The sequence below is a fragment of the Drosophila novamexicana genome, unplaced genomic scaffold, assembly GCF_003285875.2.
Source record: "Drosophila novamexicana strain 15010-1031.04,08,12 unplaced genomic scaffold, DnovRS2.1 tig00000024-arrow-pilon, whole genome shotgun sequence".
In the NCBI taxonomy this organism is placed as follows: domain Eukaryota; kingdom Metazoa; phylum Arthropoda; class Insecta; order Diptera; family Drosophilidae; genus Drosophila; species Drosophila novamexicana.
The window spans coordinates 1,135,074-1,158,711 of NW_020824768.1; the positions used below are offsets into that span (position 1 = coordinate 1,135,074).

Sequence of the window (23,638 nt, forward strand, 5' to 3'; positions counted from 1 at the left end):
AAAAAATCTTTATTATGTCAGTGTAAACACACAGTGTATATACAACTGTTCATATATATATATATATACATATGCCAAATATGTATATTTCAAATATGCAATTGCATTTTCCAAAAATACAATTCATTTTCTCATTTCGTAACTAAACTTTTACAACTTAGCATTTTGTTTTACTACAAAAATGATTAAATTTTGTTTTGTTTTTGTGTAAATTAGAAGACATTTGAAAAGATTTACATAATAAGTAGAGGCAGACAAAAACGTTTTAAATATAATGGAATGTTGTTGGTATTATTGTGCAAGTATACACATATATATATATATTGATATATATATATATGAATACGTGCACAATATATAAATGTAATTGGCTGGTTGACGGGCTGCAGAGCGCGCAGCAACTTAAAGTACAATCGTAACTTAATTTGGTAAACAAAATGTGTATAAAAAGTTAACTAAACAAAAATGGACGGTCTTCGATGACTATTGAGTGTTCGTTCAAAGTACAAAGTAAAATAAAATTTAAGAAATTGATTTGCCATTAAACAAAAGCAAAATATTACAATACGATAAAGTAAGGTAAAGTAATCAGCAACCAATTGTTAACCAAATTTTAAAGCAAAAGAATTGCTCAAAATAATTGGCAGTGTGTTGGGGGGAAAAGCCTTCGAATCTATTATCAATGATAATTTATCATATTCGTTTCCTAATTCGTTTGATTGTGTGTTTATATGTATATATATATCTTTTTTGTTTTTTGTTTTGTGTACGAGTCGTCGCTCAGTTGTGTGTTGCTGGTTTTTGTTTAAGGCGATTGATTTTCGGAGATTGCTGCACTCGATAGCTTAGATGAAAATCTCTGTACGCTTTCTGACCTGATGGCCCGTGGTTGAGTGCAGAACAGCATCATCCGGATCATCGGCTCCATCGGCGCCATGATCCTCGTGCGTCAAATAATCGCCCTTATGTCGGTGCAAGTAGCGACCAATCAGGAAGAACATCAGTAGTAGCAACAGGAAGAGTATGACGAGCAAAACTGAAAACGAAGAGCAGGGTATTACAACAGGGCCTTTGCTGGCGTTGTAGTTCTAACTTACATGCCAGCAGCACAGAGTTGACTTCATTATAAGCCTTGCGCAGCTTCTCCTCATCCACCAATGGTGGCGGTCTGGTCTCAATTTCAATGGGTGGATGCGTTACAGGCTCAACGCCGCAAAAGTCTTCAGTCAATTGAGCTACAAGAGTTTATAAAATATAGCGAATGCAGAGTTTCTTCATATAAACAATACTTACTGCCCAGAGATTTGACATTATTGGGTGGATTCTGTTGGAACATCAGTTTTAGTGGATAGATATCGTCGAACTGCACACGCGACACACAGCCAACAAATCCGTCAGTCATTGAGGTATTTTTGCCAATGTACATGTACTGAATGTTGTTGAACTGTGCATCCGCCGACGCCTTGATATCAAAGTGATACTCGACTGGCTCGTAATTATCCACTTGCAGCACCACCGTGGAGCCGCTGTTCTTGCGCATAAAACGCATGTCATGATACTGACCCAAGCCGAAATGCTTCTTGGGGAATATAATTTCTTGACGCTCGAAGCCAAAGTCAAACACACACCGCAAGTGGCCTGCAAAGTGAAAACATGGCAATATTAAAGCCTATTCTACGCATCATGTTACACTCTTATAAGCACCTGAATTGGAAACTTGTATGGTCAAATATTCGCCTGTTAAATTCGAAAAGAAACCCAGCAGAAAGCCCTTGGGTATGGTAGTTGTGAAGCCCACGCGTATATTCTCTGCAATGGTGGAACGGAAGGAGCCTTCAAACTCGTAGCGAATAATAGAACTGGAACGCAAATTGACGCCAATCTCTGCAAGCGATAAATAAATAATTGGTAAACATTAGTTAAGACAGTGCGACTATAACCAACGCCAAAGTACCATCTGCACAAATGGGTCCCTTGAAAGCACTCCAGCGACAGTCGCAGCTGTAGCCATCGTAGCGTTCAATGCAGGTGCCATTGTTGAGACAAGGACTTGACTCGCAACGACCCACGCAGCCCGTACTGATGCCATAGATTCCACGCATTGAGTGCTCTTTCAAATCCACCATCTTTCCATTCAGTAAGAGCGCACGTATGCAGCCCACGTAACCATCGCGGTACTCAGTGGTTGAGCCAATGACCAAATCTGATGTCAGATGCAGAGCACGCACGGGACCTGGTGGCTCGCGCACCTCAGCCTTTATGGAGCCATCAACAACCAGGCGCGCCTCCTTTCTGTTACGCTCAACGCTCACAGTGTGCCAGTTGTTGTCGTTCAGATGATAACTGGTGCCCACATTGACGCCGAGTGGACCGCTGCCGGCCTGGTACTGGAATTGCAGCTTGTTGCCACCATTCAGACTCAGCTTGATATAGTCGGTGGGGCCAGTGGCATGGAACAGCACCGAGTTCTCCTGTGTGGTGCGGAACTCCAAATAAATGTCGCCCGAATGACCCATGTCAAAGGGCGGCAAATTAATTGAAGCGTCAGCTATGCGGAACGTGACAACATTGCTGAACAAATCGTCGCCCTCGCAGCGCATGGGTCCCAGCGTGTAGCGGCCCTGTTTCTCATCCAGCGGCGTGCCGGTATCACCGAACTTAACCGCACGCACTGGCAAATGTTCCTTTTCACGTATATCTCCGCCATCCTCGGTCCACTCTAGGCTGTTGGAATCGCAGTTGCACCACTTGGTAGGGTCGTGACATTTGCCCAGGATGCCGCACTCACATTTGCGCGAACCAGGCAAAGCGCCGGCCCAATAGTCCATGGGCTGATTGTTACGAGAAATCCACCAGGAGAAGGGACGGAAGTTACCAGCTTCAGCTATTTGTTGAATTTATAATTAACATCCAAAACGCATCTTAAAACTTGCTATATATATATTTACTGGGCGAGTTGAAGAGACGCGACGAACGGCAGGAATAGCTCAGACGCTGCCAGCAGCTGTGCGAGCGATTAAGCAATGCTTCAATTTGCAGTTGATTGGCATCGTACATGATGGACTGCTCAAAGGAGCCGGGCTCCTGGAAGCCATCAACCGTGGTCGTGTGCTCCTGACTGTGACTAAGTGTGGTTATAACGCGACCATCAGCTATAAATAAGATTGATGAGATTTAAGGACAGATCAACAAACGTACACACATGCACTCACAGTAAAATTCGCAAGTAACTGGGAAAGGCTCCAGCGGACCGCTGCCATCGACATCAATGTTCAGATTAACACGCTGCTGCACGTGCTGCACATTCTTCAAAGCCTGACAAGACAGAGGATTGTTGGCTATAAGAAAGAAGCGAATGAGTTGCTTGTACACCAAAAAGCACATTGTTGTTGCTTACAGGTGTGACAGACAGCGCCCGCATATCCAGTGTGTGCGCAGTCGCAGAAGAACTCCATGCTATTCTGATGACAAACACCCTTGTGCTGGCAGGGATTTGGATTGCAGCGATCAATCATTTGGCAGGCGTCGACGACAACCTCATCGCCGCAGCAAACCTCCTCGCCCTGCACCCAGTCCTGTGGCAACTTATAGTTGCCATCCACTGAGATGAGGCGCATGCAGCCCACAAAGCCATTCTTCTCCTTACCGCCGGCTATATAATACAAACGTCCAGTTGCTATCTGCAGATTCTTGGTCGTTGTCATTGGACGTTGATCAATATTTAGAATGAGACGATTGCGCTCAATCGAAAGCACAAAGGAATGCCATTTGCCATCGTTGAACTGTTCGTCATAGTTGTCCAGAATGATGCGTGCCTGGTCTTTGGCTTTGAGATCAATCTTCACTTTGCCAAACTCCAGAAACACTTTGATGTAGCCGCCCGAGTAGAAATCGTGGTGTACCATAACGCCGCTCTCCTCGTACGTACGGAAGTAGAAGGACACATTCAAGCGCTGCGAGTTCTCATAGCCCTTCAGTCGCACAAACGAACCGCGCGTCGTAAAGGTAACAGGGTAAATGGGCGGCGAGGGGCAAGCATATATGGTGTTCACCCTGGTATACAAATAAGCCTCGCCCAGCTCATAGCTCTCCTTCATGGTCCTTATAAAGTTGGTCGAGTTGAAATAAATGTTCTCCAAACAGCCCGAGAAGTTCTGCTGCACAATGAGACCCTCCTGCACGTTGGGCACACCGCCCAGGTACAGCTCCCGATTGAGATTCAATCGACTAAACTCGCCCTGAATGCGTCCACGCACTATGACACGATCCACTGAGAATATGATGTCCCGTCGATTACGCGATATGACCACATCGTGCCACACATTATCGTCCAGCAGACTGCCTACCGAGAGCGAGGTCATAATGCCCGAGCCCAGATCGAGATTCAGCACCATCTTGTTATCCTTCAGCTGCAGGGCATAGTAATCGCCCTGAGTGCCGCGCGAGTACATCATAACGCCATTCGCAAAGGCGGTCTTGAAGCGAAAACGTATGGACTCGCGGGATGAGGCAATGGGTTCACGGCGCAGATCATAGCGCACCAGGCCGGTGCCATTGAAATAAAGATTCTCCGACACTGTAAAAGAAGAAGCGGCTTTAGCAGGAATTGATATAAACCTGGTGTTTACTCACCATATTCACAGCCGTAGAGCTCGACACGCATGGAGATGCGATCATGCCAGCGCGTAGGATTAATGCGCACCCACTGTGCAATAATGGGCACCTCGAAGACATTGTAGTGTATGGAATTGCCGTCGGTGTTGCCCTTGAACATCTGTTTTGGGTAAGTGCCTACATTAATAACTATAAATCAAATGCCCCAAGAGCCTTGCACCATGCCACAAATTTGCCCTTTCTTGAGTTTAGCTTTTAGCTAGGCTTAGTTAGTTATGAAATTAGACTAGTAGTGTGTTAGTCACTGTACCTGCGGCTCGCTCGTGGGGTTAACATACGAGCGCCAATACTCGCCATCGTCCGAGTATTGGACAATGTACTCCGTTACAAACTCATCGGTGTGCATGCGTCCCATGGTGGCGATCTTGCGCACCATTTGTGGCCCGCCCAGATCGACTGTTAGAAAGTGATTATAGGTATTCTCGACAGGCGTCCAAGCCGCGTTACCTGCACCAGTTGCAATTCGGGTTAAGATCAGTTAAGTGAGTAGGCAAATAGTGTGAAAAGGAAACCAAAACCAAACACAAAAAAAGAGTACTACAAATACATGAAACGAGAAACGTGCAAACAATATAAAAAGCAAAAAATACAGCCAAAAAAAAAGCAGGCATAAATGAAAATAAAATGTGAAGTATTATGGAAATCTGTAGATTTGTGCAGCTGTTTAGCCAGCTCTTAACCGGGTTACATTCTCATCCAGCCACCACCAACAGCACCCGGATAAACACACACGCACACACATATATATATATATATGCAGAGTGATTGGATTAGTGTGACAGATCGGAAGCGGGTGGTTCACGCTTACCTTTATGTTGCCGCCCGGCTCTTTATAGTCGGCAAACTCGAGATCTGTGATGCCATAGCTAATGGTATACTCGGTCACATATTCATTGCTGTGCGGGCGTCCTTGCAGCGCAATGTGCGTGACATTCTTGACCACACCCAGGTCAATAATCAGACGCTGATCAAAGTCCGAGCTCTTGGCCGACCACGAGGTGCCAGCTTAACGATAGTTGGAGGGGGGAGTGTGCAATAAAAATTAACGATATATAATTTAAAAATGAAAATATTCAACAAAAACAAAATCAATTTCAAACTCTCAAATGGACTGGGTCGTCGAATTTGCTATAGACAAATGTTGTGCATCGTAACTGCCTGCCAATTAAGAGGCCATAATTTAAGGCGATTTCGCTTGACAGCTGCAAGTGGTACGACCCTATATCGAAGGTCCTCCACATGAGCAAGGGTAAGAGCAACCCCATTGCCAGGCACAATGAAAATTCGCATTTGCAGTGGGAAACATGCAATTCATATATATTTGCCACAGGGGTGTGCCCAAGTGCCCTGGTGTTAACACTAAATGGACATGGCAGGCGGATTGAGCATAAACAATTGCCGCAGTCGGGATTCTGCTTTTGTTTTAATGGGTCCGGTCCGTGACCAAAGACTGTGTGAATACGCTATGGCATCGATCGACTGGGATTATATATGAAGTAAATTACGCTCAAGTTGGGTTCAATGCCGCATAAAAGTTTCCATCGATAAAACTTTGGTAAACAATTCGGCAAAATACAAAGAAAGAAAAAACAAACTGCCTGTGAACCTAACTACCAAAACGCTACCCTTGCCAAGCCAAGCTCTGCTCTCTGCGCATATATTTATATTAAGCAAACCAAGTTGTCTGGCACATGTCTATGTCTGGGACCCATTACCATAATCGCGAGCGCCTACATTTGGGTTTATTGCCTTTTAAGCATATTTCCGGCTTACGTCTCTGTTCGTTTTATTTGCTGTTTGTTATTTCGAGTCCCAGAATTGGGCAGGAATATGCGGACAGCTGCTTAGCACGCCAGCATTTTGAGGCACAAGAGTTCAATATAAAATTATAGTTACATTTATTTCTGAATCGTAAACTATGCTAATATTTTGTGTATATCGTTCGTCCTATTGTTGGCGTTTGTGCGGTTTGAGTAGCGCCTTCTGGCAGTAGGCCAACACATCCGGCTGCTCGGCGGCTGCACTGCGTTCAATTAGATCCTCGAAACGCAAAAACTCGAACTTTGCATGCTCGAGCGGCAGACAGTTGCGAAATGCGATGGCAGCACAATATTTGGGCGTTAATAAATGCTCCTCAAAATGCCATTGGCTCATGGGCGTGCCGTTGCAGCAGAGCGTCGTGCCACATAGGGGCGAGGCGGCCTCCTCCAATGGATGCGTTGTGTCCATGGCAAAGCTAATCTTCTGCAGATCAACAGTTATGCCCACGCCCAGCTCCTTGACATAGGCCTCCTTGAGGCACCAGTGCCGCATAAATGCCTTGAGCTGTGCGCGCTCATTGTGCTGTGGTCTGCCAATGTAGCTCCACTCCTGGGGTGAGAATTTGCTCTGCATGAGACGAAAGAACTCCGACAGAGATTTGCCGCCATTGTACTCGATTTTCATGACATCCGTGCCAATGCCGAACTCTGGGTCATCTTTGCTACCCCTGATGCCCGCCAGCAGCACCAACTTGCCCTGGTGCGACACATTGAAGCTGAGCTGTGTTGTGCTGGTCTTCAATTGCTGTGCCTGGACCCAGTAGGGTTTGCCGCGCACGTCTCGCGCGAATTGTACTTGATGATACGGCTCGTTGGTGCACGTGCTCACAAATTTTCGCATTAATAGGCGACCAATTAACGAGGACAAAAAATCATCGATAAAATGAAATTTCATTAAACGCGTTCGCTCCTCGGCCTGTATGGCAGCAACTGCATGCGTCAGCTGCGGCAGCGTGGGCGTCCACGTGCTTAAATCGAACGCCCATCGTGTGCAGATGTGTTTGTTCATTGGATTGTCGTTGCAAATATTATGCTAAATGCTTTTTATTTTATTAATATGCAAAACATTGTCTTCAATTTTTTCGCTTAATCAACTAATTTACTTAAGCGCTGCTTCTTCTTGTTCGTATTGGCATTCGGCCAATGCGACGACACGCAGACCGAACGAGTTAGCATCGCTGTGCGGCGAGTAGAGTTGTCAATGCGCGCGATTGGGCACTTTATTTCAAATGTTGGCGGCTAAATAACTAAAGACAACAATACTAAAGCATAAACTAAAGGCAAACGGCATTACAAACAAATAACAGCTTAAAAAAAAAAAAACATACGCAAGTAATCAACGACAACTAAAGACAGAAAAAACGGAAAAACACTTTTGAAAACTACCACTTACCATTTAAATGCGCTTTGTCTGGTCCACGCTCCGTTAACGACGATGTGGCTGTTAAAACAGCCCGCTCCATCAACGGCTGGTTGCATTCATAGTCGGAAAAATAATCGGAGAAAGAATCTGCAAGCAAGGAAAACAATCAAACAACACGTTATTTGAATCTGTCGCACTTTCATTTATAAAAATCGCATCGAAGAGTTGATCGTCTTCTCAATCTCACATAGATATTGCTCTCTATCGCTTGTAGGTCAACTCAAGCAACCTCTCTCGCATTAGCTCGTTCTCCCTCATCGTCTTACTAAACAGTCCCCCCCCCTCTCTCTCTCTCTTAGTAAAATGATTTGTCATTCTCACTTGGAAATGCGAGTGACCTTTCTATGCAGATCTCATGAAATCCAACAAAGCTTACAAATTAGGGTCGCCTTTTTAAGCAAATTGGATCTTAGGTTTATTTTTTTTTAAGTAAATACGAATAGGAATGTATTGTTCCAGGCTATCTTTTAGTCGAGCACTCTTGCTTGTTTTACTTACAGAGTTGAAATATTGGCTGCCTGACCCAAATATTCCGCCCATCGAAAAGATGTCCGTACATATATAAACTGTCACTGGCGTAAATAAAATTGAAAAGTTCCGAAATAAGAAAAGTAATACGCTTGGACAGGGGCCAATACATCTGAGCTCATACATAATTTCAATTATACATTTTGAGTGGCATCTACTTTGGTCCTTGGCGGTAGTCATGTGGCTTTTTAGTGCTTAATTTTATGAGCCATAAATAAGGCCCACGAGATCCGAGAAATAAAAAAAGAGTACACATTGCATTTATTTACTGCACTGCAATTTGTTGCCTCGTCTTATCTCTTATTTGTGTAAATATTTGGTTGCCATGACATTGTGCACTCGGCAAAGTGCGCCTGCTGCAATAGAAGAGTGCCCACTTAGACTTGCGGCAGGCGTGATAACAGGGCACGGAAATCCTAGCGTCGACAATTGTCTCGTCTCCGGCAACCCCCAAGGTGGCGACGCCTTTGTGGGTGCAGCTCCTGTTCAAACAGCGCCACGGTGACAACAAAAAACAACCCTTAGAGACCAGAAACCAGTGAAGGCTAAGAGAGTTCATGTGCACTTTGTGTTTGACTTTAAGTTGACGCAACTGGGTGAGGGGGCTGGGGGCAGGGGGAGGGGGGCAATAGCAAACGCTTTGGAAAGTGTGCAGCAGATTAGCTAGAGTCAATCTTGATATATACGCACATCAGGACAAACATATGTATGTACGAATGGCCAACCCAGTTGGTAGAACCTGTGACAGGTCGTAACACGCACAACATTTCAAGAAAATAATCAATAGAGGGGCGGGGGAGAGAGGGGAGAGGAACAAATTTGAACTACTTTTTGATATATCTTGACTAACTTGCAGGGAAACGACTTACTTTTTACACAATTGCCACGCCACATGCAATTCCGAATGGGTTTTATTATGATTTTTCAGCAAATCACATTCCCAGTAATCACAACATGTACACACATATAATAATAAAAAATCTGGCTAATGTTCTCAATGAAATAAATATGACGTGACCGATATATTGAAAAGTAATTTCCGCCCGCTGAAATTGGAAGTGTGGATGATGCGAGCCTTGGCCGGCAAATAATTATAAGCATCGAAATAAATTACCAAAGAGGCCGTCTAGTTGCCCGGCTGTCCGGCTCTCAATGGCGTGCAAAGCGTTGAGAATGTTAGGAATTGTTTATTTTTAGTCATAAAATGTTTGCATATGAACTTTAAATGTTTATTGTGGCAAGCGTATAATTAATTATTGATGCCAGCCAAACGGAGCATATCTCAACATCTTTGCCCAGTTGACATATGGATCAGACACGTGCTAAGCACAGGATTTGCCTGTGGCCAGTGCATGCGCACTTTGGCTGCAGCTGCAACAATGGCCGCAATGAAAAATGCCGGCTCCAATAGGCAATACGCACAGTAACGAGATTAAAAAAAAGGCGTTGTTTATTGGTTTTGTTTTGTTAGCGGCGTTCGTAAGCAGCGTTTGGGATCTCGTGAGCGCGAGAGCGGAGAGCGCGCGATCGTCACATTTGAAGAGCGAGTTAAAAGCGAAACACAAACATAGAGAGAAGTGGAAAATGACGAGTCTACAACTTTGGGGAACACGCCCAAAACTTGGCTTAAACGAATTTATGTTTTCGAATACTGAAATCTTTATTTTTTTTATTATTTTTATTATTATTTTTTAAACCGTAGACGTTTTATGAACTAATTTTACCTGCTAATGCGATTCCCACGCTGTTGCTGCACAGCAGCAGAAGGCAGCTGCAAATTGAAATTGTTGCCGTTGCCTGCGTTGAAGTGTGTTGCCTCATTTTGGCTTTTGTATTTTAAAATCACCCAAAATGACTTAAAGACACATTTATACTTAATGAATTAGATTGTCCCACACTTATTTGCACAGTCAAACGCTCTTATTGGTGCAGCCAGTTGCAGACCAACGGGACAACTTGTTTTGCCAACCCCGCGGTACTGGCGTCGTCAATGTGAACACCGATAAAACAAAATGACGCTTGTTTTTTGTTTGTCTTTATTTCACTGTTTTATTTTAAAAGCGTGCCTTGCTGTATTTTTACGTGCGCCCAGCCCAACGTACATGGGCTCCGTCGTTTGATTAATAAAATAATTAACGTTGCGAGTAGATGACACACACGTCTCGCTACGTTCACAATGAATTAATAGTATCGATACATGAGTATAATGTAGATTAATACAATTGTTCCCGATTCTTTTCTATTCACTATTTGACACTTATCAGCACTGCATTGAGCAGTTTTGCGTTGCGTTGCTCATTTTTGCGTTACGTACAACGATTCGCACTACGTTACGCTCCCTTTCTGCTACGCCAGAAAAATTGTTGGCGTGTTTGTCAGACGTTGCAAAGTATTTCGGTTTTGTGTCAAGCAATATATAGTTAAACAGCAAAAATGTACGGCGGTGAGGAATTTGGTAACTCGGTGAGTGTTTGCTCCTTGAAAGCAGCGGCATGCGCTGCACTCGCACAATTTGCAAGTCAACGGGGCTTCGCTAAACATAACCCAACTTTTGGGAGCCCGCTACCATCAACAAAACACAATGCAAACTAAGGAATTAATTATTGGTTTTGTCATATTGCAGGACTTTTACGATGATTATGCGCACACGGGCGATCCAGCGCTGGATTTGGAGTACGAGCGTAACTTCTACGCCAACCGCATGCCCGAGAATGTCAAGTACTTTCTCATGAACTTCTGCCAGGCGATCAAGGAGGGGAATCTCTACGACATACAGAATATGTATGAGAACACATTCCCGCAGATCAGCGATCACCACTTCGACAAGACTGCTTGGCCAGATGAGCAAGAGGTGGGCGCCATTGTGGACAATGACAAGGTGTTTCTGATTTTGTACAAGGAGCTGTACTACCGTCACATCCATGCCCGCATTCCGGGCGGACCTAAACTGGAGCAGCGCATTAACTCTTTCTTCAACTACTGCGATTTCTTCAATCTAATCATTTCGGCTCAGAATCCCGTAATGCTTGAGCTGCCCGACATCTGGCTTTGGGAGTTGGTCGATGAATTTGTTTACCAGTTTCAGAACTTTGCCCAATACCGGTGAGTCTTTTGATTTGATTTCTTGTTGTGATTGAAATCTTATCTTTATTAATCTGCGTAGTGCACGCCTGACGGACAAGTCGCAGGACGAGATTCAGCAGCTATGCGTGAACCACAGCAACGTTTGGAGTATTTTGTGTATTCTGAATGTGCTGCACTCGTTGGTCGATATCTCCAACATTAAGAAACAGCTGGAGGCCATCTCTCAGGGCATCGATCCACAAACCGTTGCTGGCGACTTTGGCAAGCTTGCCTTCTACAAGATGCTTGGCTACTTCTCGTTAGTTGGTCTGCTGCGCGTGCACTCGCTACTGGGTGACTACTATCAGGCTATAAAGGTGCTGGAGCCCATTGAGATACACAAGAAATCGGCCTACTCGCACATACCCGCCTGCCAGATATCCACGTCGTACTATGTGGGATTTGCCTACATGATGATGCGCCGCTACGCCGATGCCATACGCACCTTCTCGGACATCCTGCTGTATATTCAGCGCACCAAGCAGCTGTATAGCACTCGCTCCTACCAGAACGATCAAATCAACAAGCAAGCAGAGCAAATGTATCATTTGCTGGCCATATGCCTGGTGCTGCATCCGCAGTGCATCGACGAGTCCATTCAGCAAGTTTTGCGCGAGAAAAACTACCATGACGCCATGTTTAAAATGCAATGCGGTGATTTGGAAGTCTTCAAGTCGTTCTTTGTTTTTGCATGCCCACGATTTGTTAGCCCCTGCCCGCCCGCCGCTGATGCGCCCATGGAAGACTACGTGAAGGACCCAATGGAGCACCAGCTGCTCGTTTTCATGGATGAAGTGCGCCAGCAAAAGGATTTACCTACCACCCGCTCGTATCTGAAGCTCTACACAACATTACCGCTGACCAAGCTGGCCTCCTTCATTGATCCCAATGCGAGTGAGGATGATGTGTCAAAGCTACTTATACGCTTGCTGTGCTTCAAGCACAAGATGCGCAATTTGGTTTGGAGCAAGGGTCCCAGTGGTCTCGAGGGCACCTTCAAGTCGGGCTCTGAGGTAAGTTGTAGCATATGTCTTTTTAATTGGGATTAAATAAACAAACAAATGCTTGTTACCTTTTAGCTCGACTTCTACATTGACGATGATATGATTCATATTGCCGACACAAAGGTCTCACATCGTTATGGCGATTTCTTCGTGCGAAAAATAATGAAATTCAACGACCTTAATCGCAAGCTGAAGAACATCAATATTTAAACACCTAAACCAACTACTTTGTACACGTTCGTGAACTATTTAATATTCCAATTTGGACTCATTTGCTTTGGTATCAATAAAAACAAAAGAAAACTTCTAATGCGGAGCAACGCAGCAAAAGGTCGAAACAAATTTGTGATATTTAACTACCCACAACACAGTATGCAAATTAACGGTAAGATTTCGATTTTAACATTTACTTTATTTTTTTATTCTTTTTTTTTTTAACAATACCATTTTGTTATATAAAATTTGTATTACTATAAGGAAATTCAATAATCTACACTTATGTTTGTGAATTTTCTACAATTCCAACAGATTTCTCTGTCAGGTGCTCGCATTTTGCAAATTCAGCAGCTTAGATTTAGTTTGGAATGCGTGTTTTTTTTTTTTTTGTGCGTATTTGTTGTATAAAATTAAATTTTCGTATTTCGTTTCTTCGCCACTTCCTGTTTTATAAAACACTGTAAAAATTTCTTTGGTAAATTAACTATTCTTGATTTTAATATTTTAAATAAGTATTTGAGGGGGAGTATATGGTTAAGAGGTCGATTAAAATAGGCGCAGAGAACCTTTACATGCAGCCTCTGCATTTGCACACAATTACAAGGTTACAAGAAAAAGTAAAAGGGTTTTCAACTTAGATTAAACACATTTTATACACGAAATAACGCTTGCGCATTTCACTGTGCTCCCATTAGCGGGCTTAAGGCTAACACTTAATCAAACAATTTACAAATTACGGACTTATTTGTGGGGCCAGCGGTGCCGCTAGTCTACGCTCACAGTGCGCTGGTTAACGTCGATCAGATAGATCGCTTTGTGATTCTGCAGTACAAAGTCGACAAATGCATTAATGGGTGCTATCTCCTCCAGCGAAGTGTTTGTACGACCAGACCACAAGAAGTTGGGACCGAACACAATAGCCAGATTCGAGGATGTCATCTTGTTCAGGTCCGCACAGTCGACGACTCGCACCAGAAAGTCCACAATATACTTGAACAGCTCGTAATTCTCCTCGGGCAGTTTTTCGCGTATCAGCTGGGTAACGTTTCTGGACCGCTCCTCCTTGGGCCAGTCTAGGAACTTGGTCACATCATCGTACAACTCAAAGGTTAGCAACGGTTCGGCAAGATCCCGCAGAAAACTCTTGAGCAGACCCGCGATGACATGCACATTGACGCTGCTCAGATCGACATCCTCGCCACGGTTGACGCGCTCCTTTAGAGCCATAATCTCAGCATGATTGCCAGAACGCCTAAAGATGCCCTCCGTATCAATGACGCCCGTGATTGAGAGCGAATCCACACACTTGCGCACAATCGGCGGTATAGAGTTCAGGCATGGACTGTGCATAACGATGAACTTTAAGGTCACGCCAAACTGCATCGTAGGCCGCCCATTGGGTGTTGCTGGCTGCGATACACGGCCGCGACTCGGATTCAGTTTATCGTCAAAGTCGCAAATGGTGTCGGGCAGCTTGAGCTTATTCAGGCCCAGCGCCTGACGTAGCTCATCGAGGCTGGAGATGTAGACTAGCTTTTTGCGAAACTTGTCGCTGATAAATGGACTGAAAAAGTTCCAGATGACGCGTATGAACCACGTCGGGTGCACCACATACAGAGTCTTTAGATTTTTACGGAAATTGCGATCCAGTTCCTTGTACGAGTTCCACAGAAATTGTGCCGAAGGCTTATTATCCTCCTTGAGACCCTGATGAAAGTACACGAGTATATAATCGTTCTCCACAAACGGTTCAATCTCTTTGATGACTTGGCTATAAAAAAATGGAAGGACACGGTTATGTGTTGGTCTGGGAAGCCACTTGCTGCACCTACCGCACAAAACCCTCAAGCTGCGACTTTTCGGGAAAGCGCGAGGCGTAAATGCCAAAAATGTGACGTCCCTGCTTATCGGTGCCCAGAAAATCACATTTATTTTTGGTCGCCTGGAAGTTCTCGGACTGCTCACGCAGCTGATCCTCAAAGTCGTCCTCTAAGGGATTTGGTGCGTCTTCTGTCTCAAGTTCGGGATCTGCAAATGCTTTAAAACGTTTTCAAACCACGCTCAATTACCCACCCATCACTGCCCTCAAGCAACTCACCATCGGCTAGCACAAAATCGCCGACCATAACATCTTCTGTGAATAAATAAAGTGTTTAGTCATTTCGTGCATACACCTTATGCAAAAGAGTTCTTACTCTCTAGTGGCGCTGGGGTCAATAGCTCGGTATCATCAAACTCCAGCTTTGGCTCGCAGTCATGCAAATCGGATAGACTAGGCAGCGGCTCCTCAGAGTTACCCACAATTGAGCTAATGGCGGGCCCTTGTGCATGTGAGAAACGAAAAGGAATTTATTAATCTCTTAGGGTTTCTTTTGGAGTGGTGAGAATTTCAAAAATGTAATCTTACAAGTAATGCTTTTCACTTAAGTATTTTGACGGCCTTAGGCAACAAGTTAGTTCGGATTTGTGTATTGAGTAAGTGAATAAACATGAATCAGAAAGAATTTGATGAGTTATTGGGCTTTAATTGTTTCTATTCGAGAGTTCAATTCAATTTTACAAAGAGATTTCCAAAAATTGAGAGAAGAGCGAGAGAGAAAAAGATAGGGTATTAGCTAAGCCACACAAAACACACACGCACAAAACAATAGCAAGAGTAGCTACAAAAAACATCTAGTTAAATTTACAACTATGCATTATGTATTTTTGAATGTATGCTACTTATGTATGTACGTTCTATATACAGTGAATAATCACCTGAATAGGCACATGAGATGCTCGATTTGGGTTAGTAGCACAAACAATGTTGGGGGAGTTAAATGTTAGTCTAAAGCAAGGCAATAATTGGTTACGATTACTGTTGATTTTTACAGTTACAGCTAACGTTTAAATCTTAAGCGAGCGCAAAAGCATTCGACACTTTTTCGGATAGCAAAGTAAAACAAAACAAACACAAATGTTAACATATTTATGTATACATTTACAACTAAAATGACGGCCTACTGACTGTTAGACAGCGAGTCTTACCTGGTAATCGCGCTGGAAAACGTGAATTGGCATCCATTGCCCCAGAGACGTGTTTGTCGTTGTGCAAATTTGCTGATTAACAAATGGTGACAGCTGGAAAAAAACAATAGGAAAAATGTAGCAGTCGTATGATACCGACTGTGCAATACTCTGTTAACAGAATAAAAACAGCTTAAAGAAGAGACTCTCCAACTAAGTGCGAAACAATTTACAAAATCACTTCATGAAAGAAAAAAAAAAACATAGTACACGACAAATACATTAGCCAAAATTGGGTGTACAAAACTACTACTCGGATGACGTCACATCTGCTCGACTCAGACAAGCCATGTACGAGGTAACCAACACAAGCTATTAAACTTGTTTCTTGCTCTTATCGCACGCTGTTCCCGCCGCGCTGCTGCCGCTGTTAATGCTGAGGAGCGCTGATTCATATTCAAAATAATCGCCAATACAACAACAATTGATTTACGCTGAATGGCAATAGGTTATTTCTTGCTTTTAGCGACACGGCAATCGGTAAAGTTCAAGTCGAGCCGAGGCCAAAGCTAAACATTTGCACGCAACGCGCAGCGGAGGTGGGAGAATGGCGGCGGCGACGCCTACGCCCACCACCAAAACAAACTACAGTATTTGCATGTACATACAAACACGCACACATACATACACGAGTATGTCGATTTTAGACTGACTCAAGAAAATTGTTTTACTTCAATTAACATTTAAAAATAGTTTGCAACAATTTAAGCACATACTAATTTAAGAGTTCGTATATTCTTTTCTTTTCCTGCGTCACTGTATGTACCATTCGGAGACATTTACATTAGTTTATACATAATGTATATATGTATGCATATGTAACAATTTGTCTTGGTTTAGTTATGCCGCATATTATTTAAACCCAAGACAATGTCATCAGAAAAATTCATTTGACATTTAGGAACTGCGCATTTACTGCGACCACTGTCATGCACATATAATATTATTTACTTTATTATCGTCAAAGAGCTTTTTATCAGCAACAGCGCAACGGCAATCGAGATGAAATGGGTATTCACAATTCGCAAATTTAACAATTATATTGTCTGACTATGCTCCACTTTGTCTTATTTAAGACTGTCGGTTTAATAATTACCTATCACTGTTTTTTGTCTGTGAAAAAATCCAAAAACAAAATTGCAACAATGTTTTGTGTCCAGACGAAAAAGTTTGTGTTTAACTCTGCGCCACAGCAGGGCTGGCAATCAGTAGAGGCGATGTTTTATGCCAGGGCTGCTGAGGCTGCTAATTTGATGTTTCTGATAACGGTACACGTGTTCCACATTTAAATGCAAATTCAAAAACACATTTAAAGTTAATCAATTTGTTCGGTTTTCTGTGTGCACTTGTAATAATAACCTTAACTAAGAACGGTCAGTTGTACATCATTCGTCAAGTTACTGGCTGCTATCGATAGTATCGATGACGCTTATCGATAATTGAACATTTCTTTGGTGCAAAACAAAACACTTGCGCCAGCCCTTGTTTTGACTGACCGACTGACTACAGTTCACATTATTTGGGTGTAAAGCACAACAGCATAAAATTTGCTAAAAATGGTTGGTTGGAGCCGTTTGCTGTTGCCAGCGGCACAATTTGCCAAGAATCGCGCAGTTCTGTTAACGCCTGCCACACGCAATGGTAGGTACAGGTGTTAAATTGAAAAACATACAGCTGTAAACATAGCCCACATTACGCAACCACATTCTTATATGCTTGCACGGACTCCCATTTAAGCACTGCAGCAGCAATTACGCCAAATGGCCGGTGATCATGGACACCATCATATGACCATCAAACCCTCACGCTTCCAATGGGACAAATTCAAGGATCTGATGCACTTTTACGTAATGCTCGGCCTAATTCCGGTCACAGCGCTGATCTTGTACTCAAACATCTTTGTGGGACCATCCCAGCTGTCCGAAATACCCGAAGGCTACGTGCCCAAGCACTGGGAATACGAGAAGGTGCGACTGAGCCATTAACACTTTAATTGGATCATACAAGCGTATTTGTTTACTGTTTTTAGAATCCAATTTCCCGGTTTATTTCGCGCTATATTCTGACATCGCAGCAACAGGAATACGAGAAAGCCCTGCACAATATATACGAGGAAAACGAGAAAGCGCAAATTCGGTACACATCATAAGAGTTAGAAAGTGTACAAAAACTCTTCAACCTTTATATTTCTTATTGCTTGCAGCAATCTCGAAGGGGAAATCCGCCGAAAAATGTCTGAGCGTAACGATTATCAAGCCTACTATTACCGACCAACCGTAGCCAAATATCATAGGGTATCCAAAGAGGCTGCCGATGAGCTGGAAGCACTGCGTGGCGACTAAGCAGTTAGCTTCATTTGAACTCTGCTGATTTCAATTAATTTGTTTTCAAATTTGGTCCTTTAATAGACGTAATTAAGACCTCGAGTTGAGGAAATAAAATGTGAAAATATAGGGTTTACAGCGTCAACTCATACAATTAAATAACATAAATTTTAACGTAGATAAATAAATAATATGTAGTAGCATGGCGCGTGTCGATTTAGCCCCACGCCTGATTCTTGCAGTAATATAGAACTAATTTGCCATTTGTGCCGTGGCATTCGTACAAGTTCTTGATGATCTGATCCGGCGCGGGTGCAAACGTTTGATTTACATATAGAAACTGCAAATGTTGGGGGGAAACATTTTATGAATAAGCATCGAATAAGGTTTCAAGAGACGAACGCATACGTACAATCTGTTCACTGGCGTCCAGCTTCAGGAATTTATGTATAAATTTCTGAATCCAACTGACTGTCTTGTTGGGATCCACGGTCCACGTACGTTTCTTTATAATCGGCACATTACCAGTGGCATTAAGCAGAATGCAAACTAAGAACGATAAAAACAATTAAAGATTTTTGCAGTTGTAACGTGCACGGCTGCTTACTTTTGGCTGCATCCTTGTCGGTGGGTGTTGTGGAGGTGGTGGAGGTCGAAGCGGCCACTTGTGCTTCCTCCGCGTCCGTCATATTATTGGAATGTTTTTAATAACTCTATTTATTTTTTAATGCTGTAAATAGTCAGCTCTGCATTGGCACCCTTTGTTGTAGCTGCTAACCAGGGCTGCAAGCGGAACCACGCAGGTTTCGGCATAACAAAAAGAATAGTTCATTTTGGTATACGGAACCAGTTTGAGTGTACTTAATCAACACACGTGCTGGCTTATTATCAATAAATATAAAAGAAATAGCGTTAAATATGAGTAACAAATTGTTCGATGGCTCAGACGACGACGCGGACGATCTGCAGATATCCACTAACCAGGACTACGCCAAGTCATATAATGTTTTACGCAAGAAGGAACTGTTGCAGAAGTGTAAACTACCTAATGATCTAAATAACGATCAAACATATCTCTAATATATATTTTTTGTTGTAGATAAGGATCGGGGCCTAGAAATCTCAGAGTCTGAGCTGGACAGTGACAGCGAGTCGTCGGATGAGGATGAAGTAGACGTTAAATTTGATCAAGAGTTTTTTAAAACTCTGGCATCATTGAAAAGCAAAGATCCTCGAATATACGACAAGGAGACGCGTTTCTTTAACCAAAAGGAGAACAGCGCCAGCAGTGAGGACGAAGATTCGGCCAAAAAGAAATCCAATAAGAAGAGCAAGCCTGTAACGTTAAAGGACTACGAACGAAAAGTTATCTTGGAGCATAATGGCAAATTTGAAAGCTCTGACGATGAGCAACAGCAGACGGACGAGCATCTTGAACGTGCACGTTCGCCCACAGCTGTGGAAGAGGAGCGGCGCTTAAAGGCAGAATTTAGGAGCGTAATGAACCAGGAGGATGATGGAGAAGATGAGGAATTTGGAGGTATCTTTAAGAAGCGTACGAAAACCCAGGCGCAAACGGACGCCGAGGAGGCAGATTTTGCCAAATGGCTGGCTGGCAAACAGGCAGATGCGGAGATTGAGGCCAGCGCTCAGCAACAGTTGGCCCCGCTGAAGCAGTACTGGAGCAGTAACAAGCTTACCCAAGGCGAGAGCTTTCTACGCGACTATATACTGAACAAGGGTTATGCCAATACGAATGCATCCGAAATACCCACCTATGACGAGATCGTGGGCGACAACGCACCGCTGTCAGATGATGAACAGGAGCTTGAGAAGCAGGCAGAGTTTGAGCAAAAGTATAACTTTCGTTTCGAAGAGCCGGACGCGGACTTTATCAAACGTTATCCCCGAACTATTGAGCAGTCGATTCGACGTACGGACGACACGCGAAAGGAAAAACGTAAGGAGATAAAGGAGCGTAAAGAGCAGGAGAAGCTGCAAAAAATGAAGGAACTGGATCTGATAAAGGACATGAAGCGTAAGGAAATAGAGGAGAAGATACGCAAACTAAAGGCCGTCACGGGAAACGATGAGCTGGGCTTCAAAGATGATGAACTGGAAGAGGATTTCGATCCAGAAGCACACGACCGTCGCATGCAAGAACTCTTCAATGACGAGTACTATGGTGTGGACGAAGGAGAAGAGAAGCCAGAGTGCCCTTCGGATATCGAAGAATTGGCCATTGAGGACTGGGACAACTATGATCCACGGCAAACCAATGGTGTTAATAACGAGGCGCATTGCGAAGATGATGATTTCAATATGGACTGTGACTATGATCCACTCACGTCCAAGCAGCAGCTGCAGCAGGAACTGATTGAGAATACCCGCAGTCGAAAGAGTCGCAAAGGACGCCGCAACCGGTTCATGGAAATGATCCAAGCGGAAAAGCCCGCGTTTAATCCGGAGGATGAGCAAACCTATGGGGAATACATCGATGAATACTACCAACTGGACTATGAGGATATTGTAGGCGACCAGCCATGTCGCTTTAAATACGTCGAAACGACTCCAAATGATTTTGGTCTAACGATCGAAGAGGTAAGCCGTTGGCAATGTGTCCTGGTAGAATGCTTTCAATAGCTCTCTGTTTACTTCCAGATCTTGTTGGCTAAGAACAAAGAGTTGAATCAGTGGGCTAGCCTGAAGAAGGCAGTACAAAACCGTCCAGAATATGTGGAGAAAAAAGAGCAGCGCTTGTACAAACTGAAAGCCAAGAACGAGGATCTTAAACGAAAAATTTTCAAAAGCTTATACGGTGATGCGTAAGTAGAAGAGCGTAAATATAATCTTATGATGACTAAATTTAAATTTTGTCTATCTTCATGGCAGTTCGGAAGATGAAGAGGAAACAGGAGCACAAAATGAAACACAACCAGCCGCAAAAACTGACTCCAATGAGCAGTCCGCTGCGCCAGTGGCGGACCAAATTCCCACAGAGACCCTATCAAAGTCCAAGAGAAAACGACTGAAGCGTAAAGCTGCAGCAGCGGCAATTGCAAAGAGCCCAACAGCACCATCAAAAACTGGAAATGAGGTGAGCATGGACTCAATTAAGGAGGAACATACAACGACGCCAGATGCAACACCTTCCAAAAAGAAGAGGATTGAGAATGCAGAGCAGCAAAATGCACAAACTTCGACACCAGCTAAGAAGAAACAGATGGGAGGAAAAGAGCCGCATAAGGCAAAACAAGAAACGGATAAAGTCAACTCGAAAAATCCTTTTGCCAAAAAGCAACTACCCAACAAAAATACTGTAAATCAAAAGAGTCCAGCTGCAAATCGGTTTAACAAAAATAATGAAAAGCAAAAGAGTCCCGGTGCCAATCCGTTTAACAAACAGCAAACGCCAAAACAGGATGCAGTTGGGCAAGCATCGGGCGCAAATCCCTTCAGGAAACCAGGTAAGAAAGACGATGCGCCGCGTCGACCAGGCGGTGCGGCGACCAAACCACGTTCAAAGCACGACTTCAAGGCGAAAGGTAAGCCGAATAACTCCAATCCCAATGGCATTAGCGACGACCGCCTCAAGGCGTATGGCATTAATCCACGCAAGTTTCACAATCGGCAAAAGTATGGCAAGAAATCGCAGTGAACAGACTGCATATAAAGGATGGGCAAATATTATTATATATATATTTAGTACTCGCCTCTACGAGACGGTCTTATGTACATATACATTAAAAATAACAATATTACACAGATACGAGTTAAAAACACAACATTTTAAAGTGACCGGGTTACGTGGTGTTCGCCGGCTGCACTTCATCGGAGGCATCGTTGGCATTGATATCAATTTCCTTATCCGCCTGCTTGCTTGCAGTACGCTCTAGCTGCAAACGACGCTCCTGGATACGCACACATTTCGGGCAGATCATGTTCTTGCGTGTCAAGCACACACGATGGTATATAGAGTTGCATTGGTCGCACTTGATGCAGCCATCGTCGAAGGGAAATATGACCTCGTTGTTGCTACAGATTTCACAGATGTACGCCTTGGCCAGGCACATGTCACAGCGACGTATGTGTACGTCAAATGCCTTGAAGACGCCCTGCAGGAAATCGGCCAAGACGCCCGATTCCACCTGTACGAGATCGCCAATGGAGTAGAACTCATTGGACTGGGCCAAGTGCCGGCGTCTGCCCAGCTGTTGGTCAACGAGCTTCTGCTCAACGGCCACTTTGCAGGCGGCCAGGTAGTGACGCATATGAACGAGATTCTGGCGCAATTTCTTAACGGTGCACAGTTTTTCGAGAAATACGAATAACTTGGGATTCTCCTCCTCCAGCCGGATGAGCGGCTTGTCTACGAACAACTGTATCTCCTGTAGACCTGTGCGCGATACTCTGCGTGGCGTGAAATCCCAGTTGTGCACAATACGCGCTGGCACTATAAAGCTATCATTCCAATGGCACGACGGACAGTAATAGAGACCGCGATAATCGCACAGACGCGGTTCAATCCACGAATTTTCTGCAAGCAGATGATGTGAGTAACCTGCGACTGAAGACTCTTCAGGACTTACTGAAATTGAGTAGCGTCGAGCACTCGGCACACTTGTAGCGCTGCGCCGCCAGGCCAATTTCGGGGCAGATCTCGGCGACGGGATACTGACGTTCGGAAGCCAGAACATGGGCACAAACGCGCTGCACGCTGTCAATACATTTCTGGTGCACCAGATAGCTGCAATCGCTGCATATGTAGGCCGCCTGCACCACCCGCCAGATGATGCCCGTGCAGTGGTCGCAATAGTAACGCTTGGCAGCCGCTTGCAGGCGGTTGCGTGCGCTTGGGTAGTGTGGCACAAAATGATGACCGACGACGGATTTGATGGCGTTCATCAGCACCACATCGTCGCTTGAAATAGCCTGCGCCTCCTCCAACTCTTGAAGCGAATAACGTAGGTCCACCAAATGACGTACAAGCCAACGGCGTTCCTCACTGCATTCATCGCTCAACAAGACCAGATCGCGGCAATGCGCAATGGCCGCCTGCAAGTCCTGTATGTTGGCATCAGATGTGAAGATCAGTCGCCACTGCTCCTTCACCAGCGATGCGGGTATGGGCAACGCCTTGAAGTCTGTGTGTTGTGGAGCGCTCTCCTCAGAGACAGAAGTGCCCGACCCTGAATGTGCTGAGTGCAGGTAAGTGGACGCGGTTGAAGCGCTTTCGTTGACAAATTGCGCAACTGCGCTCGGTAAACTGGTGATATTTTCACGCCAGGAACTCATGCTGTGCACATACGCCTTGCAAAATGTAATTTACATACATATACACATGCGTTTGCGTCTTTGTTTGGAATTCGGACAGTGTTGTCCCATTCTTTAAAGTAACAAATACAAAATTATTGCTAAAATCAAAACTTTCTTTATTGCTAATATTCCTTTATAATAGAA

General features: G+C 44.1%; 8 protein-coding genes across 13 annotated transcripts; 3 read left to right on the forward strand and 5 right to left on the reverse strand.

The window, feature by feature from the left end:
• Positions 1-5: 5 nt before the first annotated feature.
• On the reverse strand, positions 6-10,605 carry LOC115771121 (neurexin-4). Of its 2 annotated transcripts, none has more exons than XM_030716685.1 (12): positions 10,170-10,605; positions 7,888-8,004; positions 4,925-5,121; positions 4,633-4,774; positions 3,398-4,576; positions 3,213-3,338; positions 2,949-3,152; positions 1,955-2,884; positions 1,705-1,884; positions 1,294-1,638; positions 1,098-1,235; positions 6-1,036 (listed from the first exon to the last, which is right to left on the reverse strand). In XM_030716685.1, exons 1-12 carry the CDS (start codon positions 10,264-10,266, stop codon positions 846-848), a joined length of 3,846 nt encoding a protein of 1,281 aa, XP_030572545.1. In that variant the 5' UTR covers positions 10,267-10,605; the 3' UTR covers positions 6-845. The 2 variants fall into 2 exon arrangements, with proteins under 2 accessions (XP_030572545.1, XP_030572546.1); XM_030716686.1 differs by lacking the exon at positions 4,925-5,121 and adding an exon at positions 5,483-5,679.
• LOC115771131 (L-aminoadipate-semialdehyde dehydrogenase-phosphopantetheinyl transferase) lies at positions 6,444-7,672 on the reverse strand. The gene has a single exon (XM_030716699.1). It carries the CDS (start codon positions 7,501-7,503, stop codon positions 6,622-6,624), a length of 882 nt encoding a protein of 293 aa, XP_030572559.1. The 5' UTR covers positions 7,504-7,672; the 3' UTR covers positions 6,444-6,621.
• Positions 10,606-10,773: 168 nt separating the features above from the next.
• On the forward strand, positions 10,774-12,910 carry LOC115771125 (eukaryotic translation initiation factor 3 subunit L). Its single transcript, XM_030716691.1, has 4 exons — positions 10,774-10,908; positions 11,069-11,547; positions 11,609-12,581; positions 12,648-12,910. The coding sequence occupies exons 1-4, from the start codon at positions 10,879-10,881 to the stop codon at positions 12,780-12,782; spliced, it is 1,617 nt and encodes a 538-aa protein (XP_030572551.1). The 5' UTR covers positions 10,774-10,878; the 3' UTR covers positions 12,783-12,910.
• A 345-nt stretch (positions 12,911-13,255) lies between these two features.
• LOC115771128 (rho GTPase-activating protein 68F) lies at positions 13,256-17,049 on the reverse strand. 5 transcript variants are annotated; one of them, XM_030716697.1, is made up of 6 exons: positions 16,951-17,049; positions 15,816-15,908; positions 14,984-15,109; positions 14,887-14,922; positions 14,621-14,816; positions 13,256-14,559 (listed from the first exon to the last, which is right to left on the reverse strand). In XM_030716697.1, the coding sequence occupies exons 2-6, from the start codon at positions 15,850-15,852 to the stop codon at positions 13,554-13,556; spliced, it is 1,401 nt and encodes a 466-aa protein (XP_030572557.1). In that variant the 5' UTR covers positions 15,853-15,908; positions 16,951-17,049; the 3' UTR covers positions 13,256-13,553. The 5 variants fall into 5 exon arrangements, with proteins under 5 accessions (XP_030572557.1, XP_030572554.1, XP_030572556.1 ...); XM_030716694.1 differs by having other exon boundaries at positions 14,621-14,825; XM_030716696.1 differs by lacking the exon at positions 16,951-17,049 and adding an exon at positions 16,806-16,878 and having other exon boundaries at positions 14,621-14,825.
• Positions 17,050-17,341: 292 nt separating this feature from the next.
• On the forward strand, positions 17,342-18,319 carry LOC115771133 (NADH dehydrogenase [ubiquinone] 1 beta subcomplex subunit 5, mitochondrial). Its single transcript, XM_030716701.1, has 4 exons — positions 17,342-17,495; positions 17,592-17,821; positions 17,884-17,990; positions 18,058-18,319. The coding sequence occupies exons 1-4, from the start codon at positions 17,411-17,413 to the stop codon at positions 18,194-18,196; spliced, it is 561 nt and encodes a 186-aa protein (XP_030572561.1). The 5' UTR covers positions 17,342-17,410; the 3' UTR covers positions 18,197-18,319.
• Positions 18,235-18,947, reverse strand: LOC115771134 (autophagy protein 12-like). Its single transcript, XM_030716703.1, has 3 exons — positions 18,786-18,947; positions 18,591-18,727; positions 18,235-18,518 (listed from the first exon to the last, which is right to left on the reverse strand). Exons 1-3 carry the CDS (start codon positions 18,865-18,867, stop codon positions 18,396-18,398), a joined length of 342 nt encoding a protein of 113 aa, XP_030572563.1. The 5' UTR covers positions 18,868-18,947; the 3' UTR covers positions 18,235-18,395.
• Positions 18,948-19,004: 57 nt separating this feature from the next.
• On the forward strand, positions 19,005-21,855 carry LOC115771123 (protein KRI1 homolog). Its single transcript, XM_030716687.1, has 4 exons — positions 19,005-19,214; positions 19,278-20,779; positions 20,840-21,003; positions 21,071-21,855. Exons 1-4 carry the CDS (start codon positions 19,097-19,099, stop codon positions 21,834-21,836), a joined length of 2,550 nt encoding a protein of 849 aa, XP_030572547.1. The 5' UTR covers positions 19,005-19,096; the 3' UTR covers positions 21,837-21,855.
• An 8-nt stretch (positions 21,856-21,863) lies between these two features.
• Positions 21,864-23,562, reverse strand: LOC115771127 (differentially expressed in FDCP 8 homolog). Its single transcript, XM_030716693.1, has 2 exons — positions 22,768-23,562; positions 21,864-22,715 (listed from the first exon to the last, which is right to left on the reverse strand). Exons 1-2 carry the CDS (start codon positions 23,471-23,473, stop codon positions 21,982-21,984), a joined length of 1,440 nt encoding a protein of 479 aa, XP_030572553.1. The 5' UTR covers positions 23,474-23,562; the 3' UTR covers positions 21,864-21,981.
• Positions 23,563-23,638: the final 76 nt, after the last annotated feature.